General features: G+C 44.7%; 1 protein-coding gene across 2 annotated transcripts in view; it reads right to left on the bottom strand.

The window, feature by feature from the left end:
* The window catches only part of PRKCB (protein kinase C beta), a 215,280-nt gene that overhangs the window by 90,697 nt on the left and 102,096 nt on the right, over positions 1 to 22,487 (bottom strand). For both annotated transcript variants that reach the window (XM_083152923.1, XM_083152922.1), the window contains exon 3: positions 12,238 to 12,320. In XM_083152923.1, the coding sequence (XP_083009049.1) occupies positions 12,238 to 12,320 (83 nt within the window). The remainder of the gene's footprint in view (positions 1 to 12,237; positions 12,321 to 22,487) is intronic.

The following is a 22,487-nucleotide window of genomic DNA, read 5'->3' as shown; positions in this document are numbered from 1 at the left end:
CACGGTTGCAGCCGGATCCCGCCACTGGAAGGGACGGCTGCCAGGCTGTGGCCATCCCCTCAATGATAATCTACTGTGTGCGTCACGGCTCCCTGGCCGTGCGGGTTTTCGCCATCCGGCAGGAGCCGGAGTGTGTGAAACCGGCCTAACTGTGCATTGTAATACTCATACACCTACACTGGATTAGAATGCAGCAATCACACAGCAGTTGTGGAAAATGGGACGTAATAAAACCACCTGAGGCCCAGTCTAGACATCCTATGGTGCACAGGCACAAGGGCTCATGGACTTCTTGTTCTATAGACAATCTGGCACAGCAACACAGGCTGAAAGCAGATGGGTTAAGCAGCTTCCACATATTTCCCATAAGCATTAAACAAAATAAATAAAACCACCCCCGGAAAAGATATATTTGCATTTCAAACATAAGGAGCCGGATTTGTAGTTGGCCGGCAGTGCCTGGTGCTGTATCTTACTGAGTGGGTGCATCAAGAAATGAATTTGTTGTGAAGAAACAGTCACCAGTGCCGTGGCGTTTGCACAAGCAGTGTGTAGGAGCGTGTACCATGAATATTTCACAATCCACTAATGGAACTAAAGTGTCTCTGCGCAAAGGCCTATTCTGGCCACAAGTACAGAGCTTAACCCATTCAGTGACAAACTACAGAACAGGCAGACGAGCAGTTTAGCAGGGGTTGGGATCATATGGTCGACCACAGGAAGGTTGACATACGTTCGGGCGACCAATGAAGAGGTCGACACCCTCAAAAGGTCGACACGGTTTTAGGCTGACATCGTCATTAGGTCGACACAAACATTAGGTAGACATAGGGACGGTCGACAGGTAAAACGGCTGACATGGGTTTTTCGCGTTTCTATGTCCCAGATGCTGACACAGTCGACATGGACACCATATCGGTGCACCGATGCGCTCGCCATGCTTTGGGCACAGTGCCTCGCTACGCTCTGCGCACTATGTCAAAGACGAAAGACATGTGTCAACCTTTTGACTGTCAACCTTCCACATGTCGACCTAATGTATGTCAACCAAGTGACCATATGCTGTTTTGCAGATAACAGAACCAACTTTCTGTCAGCAGCTATAAAGCCAACAAGAGCCGGTGTCAGAACTGCTGCAGTATTTGGGAATCTAATTGGAATATTCATCAAAAAATGATCTGTGATCCTCATACCAGGCGGGAGATAGGGCAGAAGAAACGTATACATACTGTGACATTAATGGCCTATGTACTAAGCCTTGGAGATTGAGAAAGTGGTCGGAGATACGTAAGGTACCAGCCAATTAGAACCTACCCATCAAGTTAAAGTATGTGTTTGAAAAATGATAGTTGGGGCTAATTTGCTGCTACTTATCTACATCCATTTGATCTCTTATCTTCTTTCAAATAACGGAGCTATTGAAGGCAAAAAACAAAATGAGATACCGCCAGACCCACCCTTCTTCATAATGATTCCTGCAGTACTGAGATGGTTGGGGATAACATGAGATGAGGGTGCCCCCGAGTCTTTGGCTGCCAGGATGGGGCATGTAAATATGTAAACAGTGGTTTTGCTTTGGGCATTCCCAGCACTATGACCTCATCAAGCCCAATCCTTTCCCTGTTCCAAGCAACAGCAAACATAAAGAGAGGGGGGCTTTTAGGTAAGTTCCGGTTACTTGGATCTATTATCTCTCGGGAAATATATCTATTGAGACTGAAGTAAGAAGGGGTAAGATATACAATCTTTATTTTTTAATAGGTTTATATGTTTTAGCAGTGTGGTAATCTAGGTTTAAATACAAACTTTTTTTTACTAACAATCTGTTTAAATTGGAGGATTGTTAGGCGCTTACACGCCCATTTATCATTTAATTTTTGCGGCTAAATCCCCTAAATCAACAGTTTTCGGTGGTTAGCCACAAATATTAAGTATCACGTAAATATATCAGGAGTGACAGCAGCAGGAATCTCCTATCCATGCTGCAATCTCCGCTGCACCGCCGCATCCCCCGTAGGTTTCTATGGGGGACGCGATGCTGCCCAATGTATCGACATCGGGCAGTATTGCAACAGTTGTTATGTGCCTGCAAAGATGGAAGTATACTCAAAACCATAACTAGGGCTGTGCAAGAGGGGGGAGACACCCGCAGTGCAAATCTGACCGAGGGCATACACCACAGTAAATGCCTACATAACTTATAGGTTATAGATTTCTCCAACATCTCCTTTAATATGCAGAATACATCCAGGATACCCAATGCAAAAAGGCAGCACCCAGTCTCACCTTACCCCCCCTCTGAATGCTGACAATAGGAAAGGCCGGCAGAGAAGTTGCATGCACAGGGAGAAGCACTGAAATGAACATACAAGTTCCCTGGCTATGAAATGGTTAACCATCATTCTGCGCATTGTGGCTGAAAGGCTGAATGTCACTGACAATGGAAATGATACAGAGGGCACAGATCTAGGACTGGTGAAATAGACAGCGGTGGCTCTTCTATGATCAGGTCACAATCACACCCAGCACCTGAGTGGCAGACCGGATGCACGGTCTCCTGCTCTTGGCGTCATGTCACCCTGATACTTTGACATCTCCAGCGATTTGCATTGTGCTTTGGAGGAATGGACCCCAGCTGTTACGCTCCCTTCTCATCAGCCATCTTCGCATGCTTTGTACAATTAATTACTCTCTCTGGTTGGGGAACAAATGACAACAGCCATTGCTGCAGCCGGTAGCTGGCGACGCTCTTGATAAGAGCCTGTCTCCGTGTCCCTACGCTACCTTCCTAAAACAAACAGACAGGCAAGCGCTCCTTATCACCAACACACAGGAGAGTACCAGGCAAAATTCTCATTAGATTTGGCTCAATTGAAAGCCCACAGCCCCCGTCAGCTGCTGCCGCTTTATAATCCTAGACTCCAAAGCTGCTATTTTTATTCTCAAAGCGTTTGCAGCGGTGGAGTCCCGACCGGAGACCCGGTGACCTCAGTGACCTCTAGCAAAGCACTAAGCATTGGCTACAGTATAAAACCAATTCTCCTTTTAGCTTTTTCTCCCTAGGTTCATACTTATAAATAAAAGGTCTTTCCCTGTGTAACGCTGCTAAGTCGCCGTTTAAATAGTAACTCAAATTGGGTGTAATAGAGGGTCAAAGCCTTCGCTATAGAACACTGCTGAGAAATCCACAAATGCCTTCTCAGTTATTAGATTACTTTTACGGATATAAACTAGCAGGCATGTTCATAAAAACAGAGGTGGCTCTGCATCTGTTCTGGAACTACAAGAACCAGCATGCCAGGCTAGACTCTGCTGGAACTATTTTATCATTCTGCTTGCCGTCTTGCACTATACAACTCACTGGTGGAACCGGTCGGTGGTGAGCCTAGGTGCAAAAATATATTGTCTTGGGATGGCCGGGAGGGTCCCGAAAAACATTTCCCCCCACACCCCCTCCCTCTGCCGGTCAAATACCAGCATTTGGCACTCTTTGGGGAGGGGAATGGGGCTTAAATTATGCAAATTGTGACATTTAATACCACCCCCTCCCCGAAGAGCCACAAATCATGGCATTTACAAGAATGGGAGTGGGGCTTTATAATGGCAAGCCCTGCCCACCGAAAAACAGCAGAGAGATTCCTCTCTGGCCTTACAGTCGAAGAGAATGACTGGGAGTGGCAGTGGATAACAGGAAGAAAATTACTGGGAGAGGCAGTGGGTAACAGAAAGAGAATGATCGAGAGAAACAGTGGGTAACAGGAAGAGAATGATCGAGAGAAACAGTGGGTAACAGGAAAAGAATGACCAGGAAAGACAGTGGGTAACAGGAAGAGAATGACCGGGAGAAAAAATAGGTAACAGGAAGAGAATGACGGGAGAAACAGTGGGTAACAGGAAGAGAATGATCTAGAGAAACAGTGGGTAACAGGAAAAGAATGATCGAGAGAAACCGTGGGTAACAGGAAAAGAATGACCAGGAGAAACAGTTGGTAACAGGAAAAGAATGATCGAGAGAAACAGTGGGTAACAGGAAAAGAATGATCGAGAGAAACAGTGGGTAACAGGAAGAGAATGATCTAGAGAAACAGTAGGTAACAGGAAAAGAATGATCGAGAGAAACCGTGGGTAACAGGAAGAGAATGATCTAGAGTAACAGTGGGTAACAGGAAAAGAATGACCAGGAGAAACAGTTGGTAACAGGAAGAGAATGATCGAGAGAAACAGTGGGTAGCAGGAAAAGAATGACTAGGAGAAACAGTGGGTAACAGGAAGAGAATGACCGGGAGGGGCAGTGGGTAACAGGAAGAGGGTGACTGGGAAAAACAGTGGGTAACAGGATGGGTGAGCAGGAGAAAAAAATTGGGTAACAGGAAGAGGGTTACAGGGAGAAACAGTGGGTAACAGGATGGGTGAGCAGGAGAAAAAAATTGGGTAACAGGAAGAGGGTGACAGGGAGAAACAGTGTTTAACAGGAAGAGAATGATCGAGAAAAACAATGGGTAATAGGACGATAGGGGCCCCAGTGCACTGCACCTGCTGCACTAATGGTTGTTCCGCCTCTTGAGCAACGAATGCATTGCGGCTGACATAACGCCCAACTTACACAGGGGCAAGAATTTTGAAATACCTGTTGTGTGCAAATCCGGGGGTACTTGGAACAGACCGGATACAGATGAAATATTTACACACACAAATGGATTTGTAGACACAAAGGGACAGCCAGTAAATATTTATGTTCAGAAGCATGGAGAAAAAGATCTGAAGTCTCTGAAGCATAGACAGAAGATGGCTCAGACATTACTGGGCCAGGCTACGAAGTCTGCAGGCTATAAACACTTCTCTCGCTGCACACAGCTGCCAGACACATCTGTGGTTTATGGGGCAGAAGGGTTAATGCTTCTGGGTGCAGATAAGGAAAAAGCAGGATCCACTGACAGTAACAATCAGAGCTGCATATTGCACTGTGCTGCAGCCTTCAAAGCTTCTTAGTGCTTAAACTCTTCTAAGAGGCTTGCTAGCTCACAGACGCAGCACATTAAGCATGAATGGCACCAGATTTCCCAGCACCAAACTGCATTCTCCTAAACCAGTAAAACTGCTCAATCATTTTACGGATTCTGTGCTAGGGAGGGGACGGGGCTCCCAGCAGATTCACCAGATTCGGAGGGGTCTTCATCAACTCTCCTGGATGAGGTGGCCAGAGAGATCCACATCAGAGGGGCAGAGAGGACTGGAAGTGTAGTAACATCAGGTGGGCAGAGAGCATGACCCATGTAGTAAGGTCAGGATGGCCCATGTAATAGGATCAGATGGGCAGGGAGGACGGGTAGTTTTGTAGTAGAAGATGGGTAGAGAGTTCAGGCAGTATAGTAATAATAGATGGGCATAGAGGATGGGCAGTATAATAATATCAGATGGGCATAGTGGATGGCCACGGTAGTAATATCAGAAGGACATAGAGCAGAGGTTCCCAAACGCGGTCCTCAAAGCACCCCAACAGTCCAGGTATTTAGTATATCCATGCCTGGCCACAGGTGACTTAATTAGCAACTCAGTCAGTCTGATTTAACCATCTGTGCTGAGCCGTGGATATACCTAAAACCTGGACCGTTGGGGTGTCTTGAGGACCGCGTTTGGGAACCTCTGGCATAGAGGATAGGCAGTATAGTAATATGAGTTGGGCATAGAGGATGGGCAGTATAGTAATTACAGATGGGCAGTATAGTGATATCAGATGGGCAGAGAGGCTGGGCAGTATAGTACTATCAGATGGGCAGAGAGGCTGGGCACGGTAGTAAATGCATACTCTGTGGAATGTGGAACAACTCTGCTTCTGAAACACATTACTAAGTAATGAAGAGCGCAACCTTCTCATCTCCCATTCTGCTACTTTCTATTTTTACTGCTTGGATCGGGGTCTGTATCACTGTTCCGTTGCTTGATGAATGAACGTGTTTCCATGGTAAGCGACTGCAGCTCTGGCAGAGTATACCCAGCCCTTGGTGCGATGCTTTTAGTGCTCCACATTATCAGAGCCAAAAAAATAAGCAAAGTGCTAGTGGAGTCTCTTATTTTGGTCCCTTTGGGGGGACAAAGCTCTTTCTCCCCCACAAGGCTACAAGATGTCCATTTATCATCCCAGGGTTCCAACCTTCCCCAAGAGAAATCGTCTATTCACCAAAGTGGCAGATTCCAAATCCCCCCCCCCCCCCCCAGGTGTGAGTCTATAAATATCGCTAAGATAGAGGGGTCAGTAGTGGTCTGTCTGCCACCCATGTTCAAAGTGCAGGAGACAAAACTGAAATATATGTCAAAAATGGAAACAAACTAAAAAAAAAAAACCCTGAAAAATGGTAAATGAATTCCACAAAATCGGGTGGGAAAACAGATTTGACCTAAAACGATTAACCAATTTGGAGAATGAAATTAAAAAGTTAAAGAAAAGTGGCAAGAAAAAAAAAACTCTAAGGGGGACATTCAATCTGTTGTCACGACTGTCGGGCTGGCCCAACAGCCGTGAACCGGTACAGTTCTCGACCGACTCGACTTCAGGATTCAATGTCCCACCTGCTGAGGCTCCGAAAAGGGGGCGTGGACGCGAGATAGGGCCATGGATCATCGAGCTGCGGACGGGAGCCTAACAATTCCCCGGCGTTCTCGGAAGAACGGGCCCGACTGCTTGTAAAGTCGGGACCGTTCTGCAGAGAACCCTGTTCAATGCTGTTGGGGAAGTCAGCACTGAATAGAGCCCTGCCGCTATTTCCCCCGTCGGGAATAGCGGCGGGGATTGAAGCTTATAATAATGAAAATGTTGCGCATAGCAACCAATAAAATTCTCACTATCGTTTCTCTATGGAATCCTAGAAAATGCTAGGCAAAATCTTTTAGAACTTAAACTTTTTTTAGTGTACAGGTTAATCCTTTGAGTGCCATGTGAATTTTTCTAAATAGGTGTGAAAATTGGCAAGCAAACATTTGTATTCATCATATTGACCTGTAATGTTTATCTTATATAGGAAAAATAATCCTTTTTTACACATTTTTTATTTGAATTTATATAACAAACGTGAGCGACGCTGTGAGCGACAACAGAGATGTTGGCACTCAGTTTTAAATCTACATTTACCGTTAGCCAAAAAAGCTCCTAATAGACAATAAATCCCATGTAATCACTAGCAAATGTATACAAGGTCTACTTAAGAGAATCCTCTCCGGTACTTCATTCCGGGATCCTAATGTGACGCGATGTGATTACTTCTTGAGTTTCACACCGCTTACTCCCTCACCGTAACCCAAGCGGCCTAACACTTATCACGTTACATCTTCGACCATCCCTTGTGTCAGCCTGTCTACCGCGGGTCTCCATTAAAGAAATGACCTTGCAGCTTCATTGCAGCAGAGATTAAGGAGGACAATGCAAGAGATTTAAGAAAGACATGCTTAAATGCTGCTGACTGGAAGAACAAACAGAGTCCACACGAACTGACAAATGACTAAGCAGAACAAGGGGAAAATGGCAGGACAAAGGGGCTTATTCTGGTTCACTCGCAAAGGCACAATCACTCTCTAATGGACAAAACCATGTGCGCTGCAGGTGGGGCTGATGTAACATGAGCAGAGAGAGTTGTATTTGGGCGTTTTATTGTTTCTGTGCAGGGTAAATACTGGCTGCTTTATTAGTACACTGTAATATAGATATCAGTTTCAAGTACAAATCTAATTCTCTCTGCACGTTACATCTGCCCCACCTGCAGTGCATATGGTTTTGTCCATTAGAGAGTGATTGTGCCTTTGTGAGTGAACCAGAATGACCCCCAAAGTCACACACTAGTACATCTAAGCAGCATTTGGGCACGTTTGGCCATCTGTGTGAGCTGGGTTCTGCAACCACCAAAGATGGCTTACACTTCCTTATGTATATGAAAGGCTTGAGCAACCTGTAGCCGGAGAACCAAAGATTGTCCAGTCTGTACAAATTGCAGCTGCAGTGTTACTGGTCCTTACGTTATTAAAGCGGCAGGGTCTTATTTCAGCCAGGAGAGGGAGCAAAGGAAAATACCATTTTAATAAAGCATGAATTACAGTAGCACAGGGTGACAGCGTTACATCAAAGGATAATGTACCCGTCTCATCTCTGCCGGGATCATTTGAGAGATTGGTTCTGTTAGAAACGAAAGAGCCTTTAAAGGATTGTTAATAAGTCATCTATAATTATGTCCCTTATGTCATTTATTTAAAAAAATAATAATGATGATAATGATAATAATAAATAATAATGATGATGGACAACCGAAAAAAGCGTCTGCTGCTGATGAATGTTGACATAGGTAAAGCCAGAATTGTACTCTCAACACTATCGACCATTGATAATTACGAATGAGTAACAGTCATACATGCAGGGAACCGGCTTCTGCAGCTCGCCACAAGTGGCGCGACCGGAAATACAGGGAACACCTGTCCTTGTATCTCCCTCCTGGTATTCTACATGCTCGTCCCGCTGTCTGTCTGTACCATCTACAAGCCAGGCTTACTTCCTCTCGTGTGACTGGTGTCTTGTCACAATTCGGTCTCTTTGACATCTTTGTATCCCATGTGTATTTGTTTTCGTCTTGATGGATTACATGTTTAATTACATACGAGTATTGTTACTCTATTTTGTGAAAATTACTGTATTCTCCATCATCTTGTTTATAAGCCCTTTTAGATATCAAGAAACATCACTCGTTATTACATCTCCGGCTCTCCCAGGCTCCTAAGATACTAAGCCAACCTCCCTGATTTGCCAACTACCATGGAGTAGTGGGTAGCGAAGAAAATCAATGACACCCCCCTGATCTCCTAAATGGGCTGCTTGCTCCAACATCTCACAGGGATGGGTAAATTGCCGGAACTCAGTACTCACTGAATTACCCATAAGGCAGTACAGGCAGCCGCCTAATACCTGGTGGAACCTAGTGGATCTGTACCACTCAAATGGCAGGTATTCAATGCTGTGGGCGAGCGGCGACAGCGGGCAGAGCTTCCTGCTCACTGTCACCACTCACCCTTTCAGTATTCAACGCAGCCCCCTCATACGCCAATTTCCCCTTGCTCCATTTTTTGAGTGAGGGGGAATTGGCGTATGCGGCTCCAGAAGCAGCGAGACTCGCGGCTAAATACAGTGAGTTTTCTGCATTAGCCGCGGGTCTCGCTGTTTTGGGGAATTCTTGTCGTCCTGTGACGGAGAGGATTTCCCCGGAACATTGAATAGAGTGAGCGGCCGGCGCGGGGGTTAAACAGCGAGGATCGGTGGTTTTCTGCAATCCTCGCTGTTTAACCCCCTCGCCGGCCACACTGAATACCTACCAATGCCTTCTAATACATGAACAGATAAGGGGAACTGCCCCGGTCAGTACAGCAGAGAACTGTCCAGATCGCACTGGATATATATTTAACCCACTGCTAAAAATGCCAGGGCTGTAGTCAAGGAAAGCGAGGCTGGCATTTTTTGTGGATTTTGCCCATCTCCCACAGCAACATCGGCACTCAAAGGGTTAATGATAGGTCGGAGGAGAATGCTTAGGCTGGTCCAAGATCGCAGGAAGAAGATAGCAGCTCAGACAAAGATGCACTACAATGTTGTATGCACAAGAGCATCGCTGAACATAAATTAGGTCATACCCTGAAGTGGATAGACCACAGCAGCAGCAGCAGACCACACCGGGATCCACTCCTGTCAGGCTATATACTGTAGTTGGCACTGGATCACCATGTGTGGTAGGGTCCGTACTGCCTTGTGGCAATGATTGAGGCTGATGGTGGTAAGATCACTACCCCCTCCTGGGATAATAGATTTCCACATCATATGCGCCCTAACAGTAAAGAACCTTGTCCGTGCTGACAGGGACACCTTCCTTCCAGCATCAGGTGTCCTATTTAGACAGTAAATAAGAAGTTAATTTGATAAATCTTTGTACTGAGCTCAAATATATTTATACATATTAATTAGGCCACTTCTAGAGTGTCTATTCCCAAAGTAATTAAGCTTCATCTCATTACCTTTTTTTATATTAATCCTTAATTTTGTGTTATTAACCACTTAACTGATGCGGGCCATGGAACCGCGGTGTTCACCACTGTCCCCTGGCCAGTCTGCACAATGCGGCTTTCCTCCCGCTCATCTGCAGTGACTTAGTGGTCTGTGACTGCCGGTATCACTGCTGCATTTTCTCCCCATAATGCATTGCAAACATCGCCAATAAAAGTGTGTCAGTTAGTCAGAATGTGAGCATGGCCGCTAGCTGTTAGCTGTAGAAAGGGAATCCGGCCACTAGGTCGACTCTATGGCTAAGGTTCACAGGGTTGGAAGATTGACACAAGCTGTAGGTCGACAGTCAAAAGGTCGACATGAGTTTTTCGCCGACATGCGTTATTTCATACACTACCATCCACTGCGGCATGCTGGGAGAATAAAATAGTGCCTGAAGCATGGCGAGCGCATGCGGTACACTTGGACGAGGAATATGTCGACACTCCGGACAAAAAAAAAAGTGGAAACTCATGTCGGCCTTTTGACTGCGTACCTAATGCTCGAGTCGACCTTCCAAACCTTTTGACCTATTTTATGTGTCGACCTAAGCCCTGCCGACCTTGAGTGGTCAACCCAATGCATGTCGACCTAAATTGGGTCCACCCAATGACCCATACCCGTAGAAAGTTATTATCCTGTCCTGTGTTTATGGGAGTGGTACAATATGTTGACATTCAGAAAGTCAACATTTGACATGTCGACCTTTCTTTTATGTTGAGTTAACATGTTGACCATTCGGAGTGAGTATCCCTTTACATTGTGCAGCAGTCGACATGGTCATGTTGACGCTCTGTCATTTTGTTATAATTGTGAATAAGCACCATTTTAAATGTACATAGTTTTAATAAACCTAATTGACAATTGGTGATAAAAGCGGAAGCCGGGGTGATGCAAATGATTAATAAGGACGACTCAAATCCTCATTATAACTGTATGAATTCCCACTTCCTATACATACTGCTATCTCACACCATTCACAGAGACCTTGACCTAATTCTATTACATCAACAAGCATTAGCAGATCTGCGTGATTGACAGGTCGCTACTGCTGAGGTTCCTGCTCCCAGCATACCGTACACAGCTCACGGTCCCTGCTTGGTCACCTCCACCCCAAGCCTGTGTGCAATCTGCTCCCCAGCCTCCTTGCCTAGGGCATTCGACACTGCCAATCCGATCATTTACGGTTCAGTATGGCTGCCAATCAAATCACTGGGCAGGCAACAACTGGTAACCCACCACCCAGGAGAGGTCATGTAGGGACAACTGGGGGGGGTTTGGCAATGTAATATTTAAACCTAATTCTTGGACACATCGACAAATGGAAAATTACATTTTTTTTAAAGCACCAGAAAATAACCCATTTAATCCATACTTCAATACATATCACAAGGATGCGGTTTTGCAATGTTGAGTCTAAATATAGAAATTTAATACAGAGATATTGTATAAGCAGATGCTATATCCTCTTCTGGCAGGAACATTTTAGGCTGAGTAACAACTGGACTTTGGAAATGTATTTAGGACCAACAGTTCCTGAAACACTGTCATTCATTTAGTTGTTTATGGATTTTGAGGGCAATTCAAGGTCTTCGGATAATAAGCAAAAATTCAGCCCAATGTCTATTACTTCATGGTTTTATTTGCATGTGTGATGTCATCAGCATTTCTTATTTCAGGATTACAATTAGTGGTAGTGGTTTAGCTTCTTTAAGTTGATTATATTCCAAGTTTGGAGAAAAAAAAATAAAAAAACTCATTTGGTTCATACTATTTAGATGAAATCATAACAATACCTTTTGATTTTAGGACAAAGGCATCGATATGCTTTCTTTTTTAAAATATGTAACAATCAAAGAGCAAAAAGCTGAAATCATCAAACCTGCCACAAACTAAATTTCATGAATGCACACAACCAGGAATGAATCTATGATCATACCATCTATAACAAGTAAGACAAGTGGAATCCTATGAGGATTGCATTAGTATGCAGATATGAAGAGCATTCTGCTAGAAAGGTTAATAGAGGACATGGAAAACAAATTCTGCTATCATGGATTGCGGGAACCTGAGGTCATGTGACGGGGGCTCTGATGAGCAGCTGAGATTTTCGGTAGCAGCACGGCACACACACGTTTAGTATTAATTCCCTGTGAAGGCCCAATACTCACATCAGATGCAGGACCCTTGTCAGCACCAGGGCAGGAGAACGTGACAAACTCATGACAGCGCTTGTGTACGACAAAACAGCAAACTACGGGATAAGAGAGAGAAAGAATAAAGGTCAACTGGATATTTTACATATTTAAGTCAATAAAATAATCACCTGATTCAACATGTAACATTTACACTGGAAGGGAAGATCGGTTCCAGCATAAAATCTCACTTTAAAAGTAAAAGGTGCCCCTACACTTGTACAATTTGGACACGTCACCTGACTCTGATGGATCGGGCCAAGCAAGCGGGTTTAAAAGTGCAAGATCGTAAGTGCCTAACCTCGGATTCTGATCCAATGCGATGTCCTGTGCATGACCGATTGGATACGGAGATCTCAAGTGCTGAACGTAAGATTTTTCGGTACTTGTGTATTATCATGGCTCCCACGATTTCCATCTTATGGGATCTTATACCATTTAAAATTGTATACCATTGTATATGGCATACAATGGCATACGATGAGATGAGATTTTAAATTGTATAAGCACACTAATGGGTGCTTTCAAGGTCAATTGGCCCCCCTATAAGATTTTTAATTGTAATGGGTGCATTGTAAGCACTAATGGGTGCTTACAATGTTACAATGTTACAATGTTAACTGCACCCCCACTATCAACGCCAACCCAAAGCGTGGCGGTACGCGTCCTCCGACCTTTTCATACCCCCACTATCCATGTCGGCGTGGAGTTGATTTTATATAGTGTGGCGAGCGCACGCGTAATACTTTACATGTATTACGCGTCCCCTCGCCACGCTTCAGGCGAAATCAACTCCACGCCGACATGGATAGTGGGGGTATGAAAAGGTCGGAGGACGCGTACCGCCGCAGCTCGCCACGCTTCGGGTTGGCGTTGATAGTAGGGGTGGCGTGGGGGTGCATTTAACATTGGAAGCACCCATTAGGGTGCTTATACAATTAAAAATCTTATAGGGGGGGCCAATTGACCTTGAAAGCAACCATTAGTGTGCTTATACAATTTAAAATCTCATCTCATCGTATGCCATATACAATGGTATACAATTTAAAATTGTATAAGATCGGGTCCCATCGCAGCACATCTCATCTCATTGCATACCATCTAAGCCTTATGGTATGCAATGAGATGGGATGAGATGAGATGGGAGCCATGATAGTACACAAGTACAGATTTTCCGGATCCAAAAGCACTTGCTTGGGGTCGCATATGATAGACTGTACGCTAAAGGACCACGTACAATATATCGTATAGGGTAGTTGCCAAGGTTTGCATGAGAGTCCTCGGATAAGTGTATGGGGGCCTTAAAATGTAAAGACATTGAATCAATACAATGCAAGAACGGTTTAGTCCAGTGGTTCCCAAACTGTGTGCCGTGGCTCCCTGGGGTGCCTCGGGACACATGCAGGGGTGCCCTGGGTTGGTGGTCCAGGACCAACTCAAATTATTAATGGTTAATAATTTATGAGCAAACCAGTGCTGGCAGCTGCCAATCATAAAATATGTACAAACAGAAGCAAATCCTGCCCTTTACCACATAACTGACCCTAAGAATCGCATATAAACCCCATCAAATTATTTTTTATTTGCCTAGGGGTGCCGTGAAAAAATTCTGATACTCCTAGGGTGCCGTGATTTAAAAAAGATTGGGAACCCCTGGTTTAGTCAGTACTCCAGTGGCCATTTGTTTGAAAAAGATATTAGAACCCAGTATTCTCTTCGGGTAAGTGACAAAATGACAATACGAGGGTGGCAGCGTGTAACGGATTTCACGCAGCAACTGCCCTCTCTTGTTGTATAGTATACATCTTGTTGCACAACACTGTTATTAGTGTTCATTCTAGCACCCGCCATATTTGAAAACCCATGCAGTTCTTCTTCCCTGCCTGGGGTGTCGCTGTCTGCTGTGGTGTTTCTAGCACAAGTCCGGTTTGCATATCAGTGCTGATATACAGACCACACTGTGCTAGAAGCACTACAGCAGACAGCGACACCCCAGGCAGGGAAGAGGAACTGCATGGGTTTTCAAATATGGCGGGTGCTAGAATGAACACCAATTATCACTGCATTCTGACCGTACTCATTCAGCAGCATGGAACCTGTGTTAAGGGGTGTACACACGGAGCAAATGTTTGCTATTTAGAAAGTAAGCACAGATCTCTCCGTGTGTATGCTCCAAAAGATTAAATATCTCTTGCTAACTAAGTCAGTGCATGCAGTCAAAATCTAGTCAAATTGCTTAGCAAATGACTGCAAATCTCTCTGTGTGTGCAGAATGAGAGATACTGATCACAATCTCCCATTCTGAACCATTATCCTGACTTTTTTTGCTTAAGCAAAATTGCTTAGAAAAATCGCTTAGCAAAATCACTTAGCACAAATCTCTGCATGTGTATGTGCTCCCCATGGGAGATCTTGACACCAGCAAAATTGCTTAGCAAAATAGCTTAGCAAAATTGCTTAGCACAGATCTCTACGTGTGTATGCCCCTTTATTGTTTGGTTTATTTATTTTCTTTATAATGCAGACAGGTATGTCACACTTCTACAAGTGCGCCTCCTATACACTGCAGCCAATATAGCACACCCTAGATGGCTACTTTATAGGCAGGATGAACAACATGTGGAAACAATTATAGTCTGTATCCAGTTTCTTTTAGTTTTAGCCTTGTAGGTCTTATTCACATGAATTTCTTATATCCCAGATTGTAACCTATATTGCGCACCCAAGATGGCTGCCTTATCCAGATGCTTTGTGGGTAGGAGGCATAAGCCTTGGTATATTCATGGATTCTGAACATTACAGAAGCATAAAACGCTCTACCTTCTATTGCTCATTGTCCTGTAATATGCCGAAAAAGGAACCATATATAGATGAAATCATAACCATCCCTTTTGATTTTAGGACAAAGGCTTCGATATGCTTTCTCTTTTAAAATATGTAACAATCAAAGAGCAAAAAGCTGAAAACATCAAACCTGCCACAAACTAAATTTCATGAACGCACATAACCAGGAATGAATCTATGAGAATTCCATCTAAAACAAGTGGAATCCTATGAGGATTGCATTAGTATGCAGATATGGAGAGCATTTTGCTAGAAAGGTTGGTACCTGTTACCTAGAACAGAGCTGGCGATTTTGATCCTAGGCATCGAACGGAAAAAAATCGCGTCGGTCGCATCGCATGCGGCCAAAAAAATCGCATGCGATGCGACCGACGCGATTACCGCGATTTTACATAGGGAACAATGTTAAAATGGCCCAATTGACCCGATTTCACATAGGGAACAATGTTAAATGGCCCACAGACCCCAAATAGCCACCCTGAAGTGTGAAATGGCCCCCACAATTGTTAACGCCACCCCACGATCAACGTCACCGTGATAAGGGCTCTGATGAGCAGCTGACATTTTCCCTGTGAAGGCCCAATACTCACAGGTGCCGCACAGTTTCTCGACAGTCGGGATCCCGAAAGTCAAAACCTCCACAATCAGGGTCCCGACGGCCAACGGCTATTCTCCCTCGTGGGGGTCCAAGACCCCCATAGAGGGAGAATAGAATAGGTTTGCAAGCGTAGCCAGCCCGCAAGGGGCTTTTTTGCGCTCGCCCCGCTGTCTGAGTCCGGGCCAGTCAGGATCCCGAGGTCGGGCTAATGACTGTCGGGACCATATACCACACTCATACCCACATCAGATGCAGGACCCTTGCAAAAATTACACAACTGCAGACACCTGCAACAAACAAGAATGGCGTGCCACTGTGGCCATATGCCCACCTGCAGAGCAGTACGCATCTATGGAATCGCACAGCGTCAATTCTACGTTTGCAAGAGCAGCCGTCATTAATATCGATACATACACCTACCACTCGCTAACTGCTTGCATAATAAGCACAACTCACAACACACCCTACTAACAGCTCTCGTGCCCAATACCCCAAAAAAAAGCCATTCAGTCACCATGCACAAGCGGCTGACATGCAAAGGACTCTGGGTCACTCAAGTTTGCAGAATCGCTATTGCAGCCCATGACAGATGCGCACAAGCATTAGGACGACAATGTCAAGGTCGACATGAGTTTTTCACATTTTTTTCTTAGAGGATTTATTTGCTGAACTTGCAGTATTTCAGGATCTTGGGGGGGGGGGGGGGGGACGACAGGGGACATGAAAAACTCATGTTGACCTTTTGGTTGTAGACCTTGCCACAGTCGGACTAATGCTTGTATTGACTCTTCCAACCATGTCGACCAATTTCAGGTGTCGACCTTTAGTGGTCAACACAATGACTCATACCCATATATTTGCCCAAAAAATGATTAAGCAGATCTTTATACACACATAAAGATAATGCCTTGTCATTATGTTTTAAAGTAAATAGATTTCTAGAGAGGACAATAGAAAAAGTCATCAAAAGTTCCAGAACATTATTCTTTCATAACTAGGGGTTCCGAGGCCCATCTGTTAGCTCCACGCAGCAATCAGCTTAGGGTCTCCAGTCTAGAGCATCCTAACACGCCGCACCATGGAGAAAGAGTTAAAATCAATATTGCCTCACAAGTCAGCGGTCACGCTGGAATAAGTGGTCTGGGACAGACAAAAGCTGCCGTAATGTCAGATAGCAGCCAGCCCGCAGCAGGGAATCCCATTCCTTTATGCCACCCGCTCCCCTCCGCGGCGCAGCCTCTGCTCGCCTGCTGCATGAATTCATTACCATTCTGCAGTGGATTTATTCTTTAGCTGATTAGCACAGACAAGGACTCTCAGAAGTCAGATGCCCCCTGCTGCAGTGTTGTGTTACACCCTTTCCTTGCAACCCTTTGAGGTTTCATTTCAATCTTAATAATTGAACATAGCATTAAATATCCATCTACTTGTCACCTCCCAAGACTCTCCGTGCCACCTGGAAAAGTCATCAGCTGTGAAATCGCCTCCCAAGCTGGATGGGGAGATTAATTATTCCATCCCTAACCGGGACTGTGGCGGTATAACAGGCGGCGAGGAGGTCACGGGGGGACATTCTGTTGCATTTTTCGCCACAAACCAAATCTCAGGTTGACATGAGGACCATGACCCAAAGTCGCCTCAACCAATCGGAGAAGCCAGATAATGCAGGAGTAGAATATAGAAAGGATGGTAAAATCAAAACGATATATAATGCAGCCAAAGCAATACCAGACTGGCAGTGGGGGAAAGAGGCGAGCGTGCACCGTACAGTAGTTAGGCAAGGAATCTGTAGCAGTGACGCCCGGCAACCATCCCGCTTCACTGGTCCATGGGCATGTCAGAGAGATAATCTATTCAGGGACACATCAAAGAACATGGCCCAGCTGTCTAAAAGCCACTGTGGGCTCAGACGTTAATAATGAGCTGCTTTGGGAATGCTGGTAAATTAGGCTAAGGGGATAAAGGGAGAAATGCATCTGCAGACAGCTAAGGTGTTCAGCAGCGACTCTTCTGAGGAAATAATGGAGAGCGGGGGGGGGGGGGGGGTGTTATGGTGGCTGAAGGCATGGTTAGGTATTCTGGAGGCATTACTATAGTGTCCCATCTAGAGTGCGGAGTAAATAAAAGCTGGACAATGCAATTCCTCTGCAAGAAAGAAAAATTTAAAAAAATACACCTCCCTGTATAGTGTCTATTCGGAGGCACAGACGTGCCCTCATACACCCAGCCTCAATACAGCAAGTGGCACTAGATGACTGGCACAAGAGCGCTGCACCGTGTGGTGCAATTGAATCTGCGCACTCAGCGTCCTTTTTCACTTCGCACCTCACAGGCATGAGCACCTGAATACCGAGGTGCGGCGATATGTACCGGAAGTCTGTATCTGCAGTTACAAAGAAAGAGAAGCCTTTGGTGTGTACACATCACATGTAATGGCTTGTGAGACCAACAATAACACACCTCACTAACATCTGTAATAGGATGACCATACAGCACAATGTGTTACATCAACCTAACTGCAAGTTCCTGGAGGAGGAGACGGACATCAGCATCCAATCATGAACTGGATTTAAACCTTAAGACAATCTTGGGTCATCAGTTTGTACTGGTCTTCCTGCCACTGTAAAATGCTTTACTGTTCTGATCCGCTTCTGTGTTCTCTGCCAAGGCCTTTTAATCATCTGGACAGAGTTCATGTATTATGCCATTAGATACATCATAGGGATGTACAGTCCATTGAATACACCTAGAACGTCTTGGTTATTCTGTGTTGTATACAAGTGGTAATACAAACTAGGTAAAAGGTTCAAAGGTTAAAGATAGGGTGTGAAGAAGCTGTCGCATTATACATACCAGATCAAAGAAAACTAGGTGAAAGTGGAAATTCCCTTTCATTACACAGCTGTTTGCATGAAGAAAACCCTTGGAGACTGCATATAACCTTCTCCATCTAGTGCACACATCACACCCAGTATCATATAGAATGTATGTTACCAGTGATTTAGGGGCATTTCCATCGTTTAACATTAATAGCTCTTCAAAACTTTAGCAATATATATATTTTGGTGATTGGCATCGCCTGTACTCACAGAACAATGCACCAATAAATCTATAAATCCATCGGGCATCGGCTGTGTTGCACAGCCAGCGATATATATCTGAATAACACGGTTCGCAGATATATCGACGGTACACATTGGCCGATGATCCATTGATATATCGGTCGTTTAAGCAAACTGACAATATATCGCCCAGTGTGTACGCACCTTTAAAATAATGAGAAGGGCTGAGTATGTACACAATACAGGTTTTTTATATGGCAATATTTGGCCATGGTTTGTAAAACCATTTACAAGTAATTGAGCTTTTCAAAGCTATAACTAAACCTGGATATATACTTTAAAAGGTGCGTACAGGATATACACTTTAAAAGGTGCGTACACACACTGGCCAATATATCGATTGAACAGTCGATATATCGATGCACCATCAGAAAGTGTGTATCGTCGATATATCTGTAAACGGCGTCAGTCACAGTCACAGATATATAGCTTCGGCTGTGCAACACGCCAATATATCGAACAATATATCGGCACATTGTGCTATGTGTACTTGCAATCCGCCAACCGCAAGCATAGCCGCACTGGGAGTTGCTGGTGAATGCCAACAACAAGTGGGCGAGCGCATGCAAATGCATCCTTGTGAGGTCAGTCCTGATGGATTGGGCAGCGGGGTTAGAGAACACACTACGTGATCCGTCTGTAGATATATCTGCAGATACATCTACTAGTGTGTACCGAGTTTACGATTATCTTTCCAATCAGGCTGGTTGCAACAAAAATCTGGTAATGTCTGGGAACAAATTACAAATCAACCAATTTGCTCCCAAAAGCTGGAAAATGCACAAAACCAGTAATTTGTATAAATTGGTTAAAGGCTTAAACCAATTTAAATGACTATTTTTATTATTTATTTATTATTATTTTCCATAATTGGGAGAAAAACGGTCAACTGTCATTTGCCAGAAATAACCAGACTTTCATTCCACCCAGTCAAAATGGAAAGATAATCTGAAGCCCTCTACACACTAGCCGACTCCCCACCAACACTGATATTTGCGGCGGCGAGGACCCCCAAGTGCGTACACACCTCCCGATACCAGCAGGGAACTGAACTACAGCGGAGAGAGCAACGGCATTGCTGCAGCTGCTGAATGGCCGTCATTAACAAGGACCTCCCTCGTCTGCATGTGCAGGACGAGGAAGGTGGCCCTTAACAATATTGAGTGTACACACGAGGCAATATTGAACAATATCATCATTCAGAAAGCCTAGAGTGTATGGGGCTTTAAGGTGGGTAAACACTGGTAGATATTAGGCCAATAGGAAGCCACTAACATTGGTCCTTCAACTAAATTCACAGGATCACTATAAGAATAAAGGGCAGGCCTCCCCAGCCAAGCCTATACATATAAAGCCATGATATTGGAGGATTCTATATACTGCAGTATATAAAAAAACAGAGCAGAGCAGATGTGGGATTTGAACAACCCAATCCTGTCTGAGTAATTGGAATGCGAGTTTCAAACCCAGCAAAAGGATAAGTCTCCTTCCTCATAATAAACTGCAGCCTGGAAGGCAACCTGATCGAAATTCAAGAGACAGCCTTGAACTCTGCGTAATGCAGATATACACAGGGGACATGTACAAAGCATCGCTTCCAATTACAATTAGGAAAGCCAGACCCCGCTGCAGTATATTTAGCTGCCCAATTAGAAAGTTAAATTGTAATTCCTATTATTATTTGGATAATAAAATGATCAAACACACACTGAGGGACACATCGCAGTCACTAATTTGCGAGAGATAAAGACTTGACGGCGCAAGAGCCCTGTAATTTGTGAAAACGAGAAATGGGCAACTTGTATGTATGGCAGATTGGCTAATTGGTTTTCCTGGCCAGCAACTGGCAAGAGATATGATGCAAGATACCAGTTGTCTAATCTCGGTGTCATCAGGAAGATTAAGACACATAAACCTTAAACGAGTGGCACAACGAACGTGCATGAAAGCAGCAGTTTACGGCTAGGAAAACACGATCTGCTATTGTAGATGTACAGTGAGCTGTGGCTTTCAGGCTGGATGTAAGAAAGGTCAGCTAAAGATGCAGGGGGTCACCTGAGTGCAGGGTCCATGGGAAAAGATGGACAGATGTACAAGCCTTGCTGCCTTACAGGCTATAGGACACAGACTTAAGGAAAATGGACCGGACTTATGGAACGGGTATGGGTCAATGGGTCCACCCAACTTAGGTCAACCTTCAAGAGTTGGAAGGTCGATACAAGCATTAGGTCGACAATGGGATTGTCGAAAGTCAAAAGGCCGACTTGAGGTTTATTAAGTTTTTGTCCCGAATGTCGACATGGACACGGTCAAAGTGTACCACTGCGCTCAGCACACTATTGTATTCCCACCACGCAGTAGTGGATTGTAGGGCATGAAATACCACCGGTCGGCACAAAAAAAGGTGAAGAACTCACGTTGACCTTTTGACCTTCCAACCTTAGACATGTAAACCTATTATATGTGTTGACTTAAGCTCCGTCGAACCTTCAGTGCTTGACCCAATGAATGTTAACCTAAATAGGGTGGACCTAATGACGTATCCCTTATGGAACATGTGAGAGCTGCAGTGGAGAGTGCTAGCATGAAAAACACAATTGCAATGGATTTGACTGGAAAAACTGAGGGGGGGAAAGAGGCAAAGAACGAAACAAAGGGTCATAATTGAAATATTGTTGTCCTTTAGGATGCAAATGAACCTTTCCAGCAGATCAGACACTGCAGGACAATAGATGGTAATGGCTTCCAGAAACAGCTCCACAGGACTGGTATTAATAATCAGTCAGAGCATGTCACTACTGGACAAGGAATCTCGGACATGTAGCTTGTCCTGTCCCCGTCCGCGAGTGCTGCAGGCTCAGGAGAAACATGTGCAAACACTTTTTAAAGACATAAGGATTCTGTAGTACTCCACTGCATAAAGGAGGTCACTTCCACAGCTAGGAGAGGTGATCTACAGAAGGTATTGCTCATTAAAGCAATAGTGGTGTGTATAGTATATTGGCCAATGGGGTAGATGTCACATTATTACTTGGCCTTCAGGCACTGGACTCCATGGAGTATATCAGGAATGGGGAACCTTTTGCCCTCCAGCTGTTGTTGAACTACACGTCCCAGCATGCCCTGCAAAAGTTTTAGCATGGCCAGATGCAGCAGGGCATGCTGGGATGTGTAGTTCAACAGCTGGAGGGCCGAAGGTTCCCCATCCCTGAAGAATATAGGACAAGAGGGCAGATTTATTAAGCCTGATGAAGTGACAACGCGCCAGCCAATCAGCACCTAGCTGTCAAAATTACAGGCTGAGTTTGAAAAATTAGTTAGGAGCAGATTGGCTGCTGCGTTATCACCTTCCACTTTATCACTTCTTTGGCTTAATCCATCTGCTCCACAGAAGCAGCAGACAGGGGGTTCTCTGTGTGTCACATACCATGTGGCTTATTGGATCCTAGATCACAATTCTGCCACAGAGGAATACCCAGAGGACTATTTAATCAGCAGTCAATTTAGCTAAAAAATTTTGGGCCCTCTAATAGTCTACCCTTATACCCTCTCATCCGCCCCTCAACTCAGCCTCAAACACAATGATATTTGAAGCACATACTGTAGGTACTGGAGGGGGAAGTACCCTTCACACTCCGGCAGGGAGAGCCAGTGAGCAGGGA

Source organism: Crinia signifera, chromosome 7 (assembly GCF_055691185.1).
Source record: "Crinia signifera chromosome 7, ASM5569118v1, whole genome shotgun sequence".
Classification (NCBI taxonomy): Eukaryota; Metazoa; Chordata; class Amphibia; order Anura; family Myobatrachidae; genus Crinia; species Crinia signifera.
This window is presented reverse-complemented; position numbering and strand designations above follow the sequence as displayed.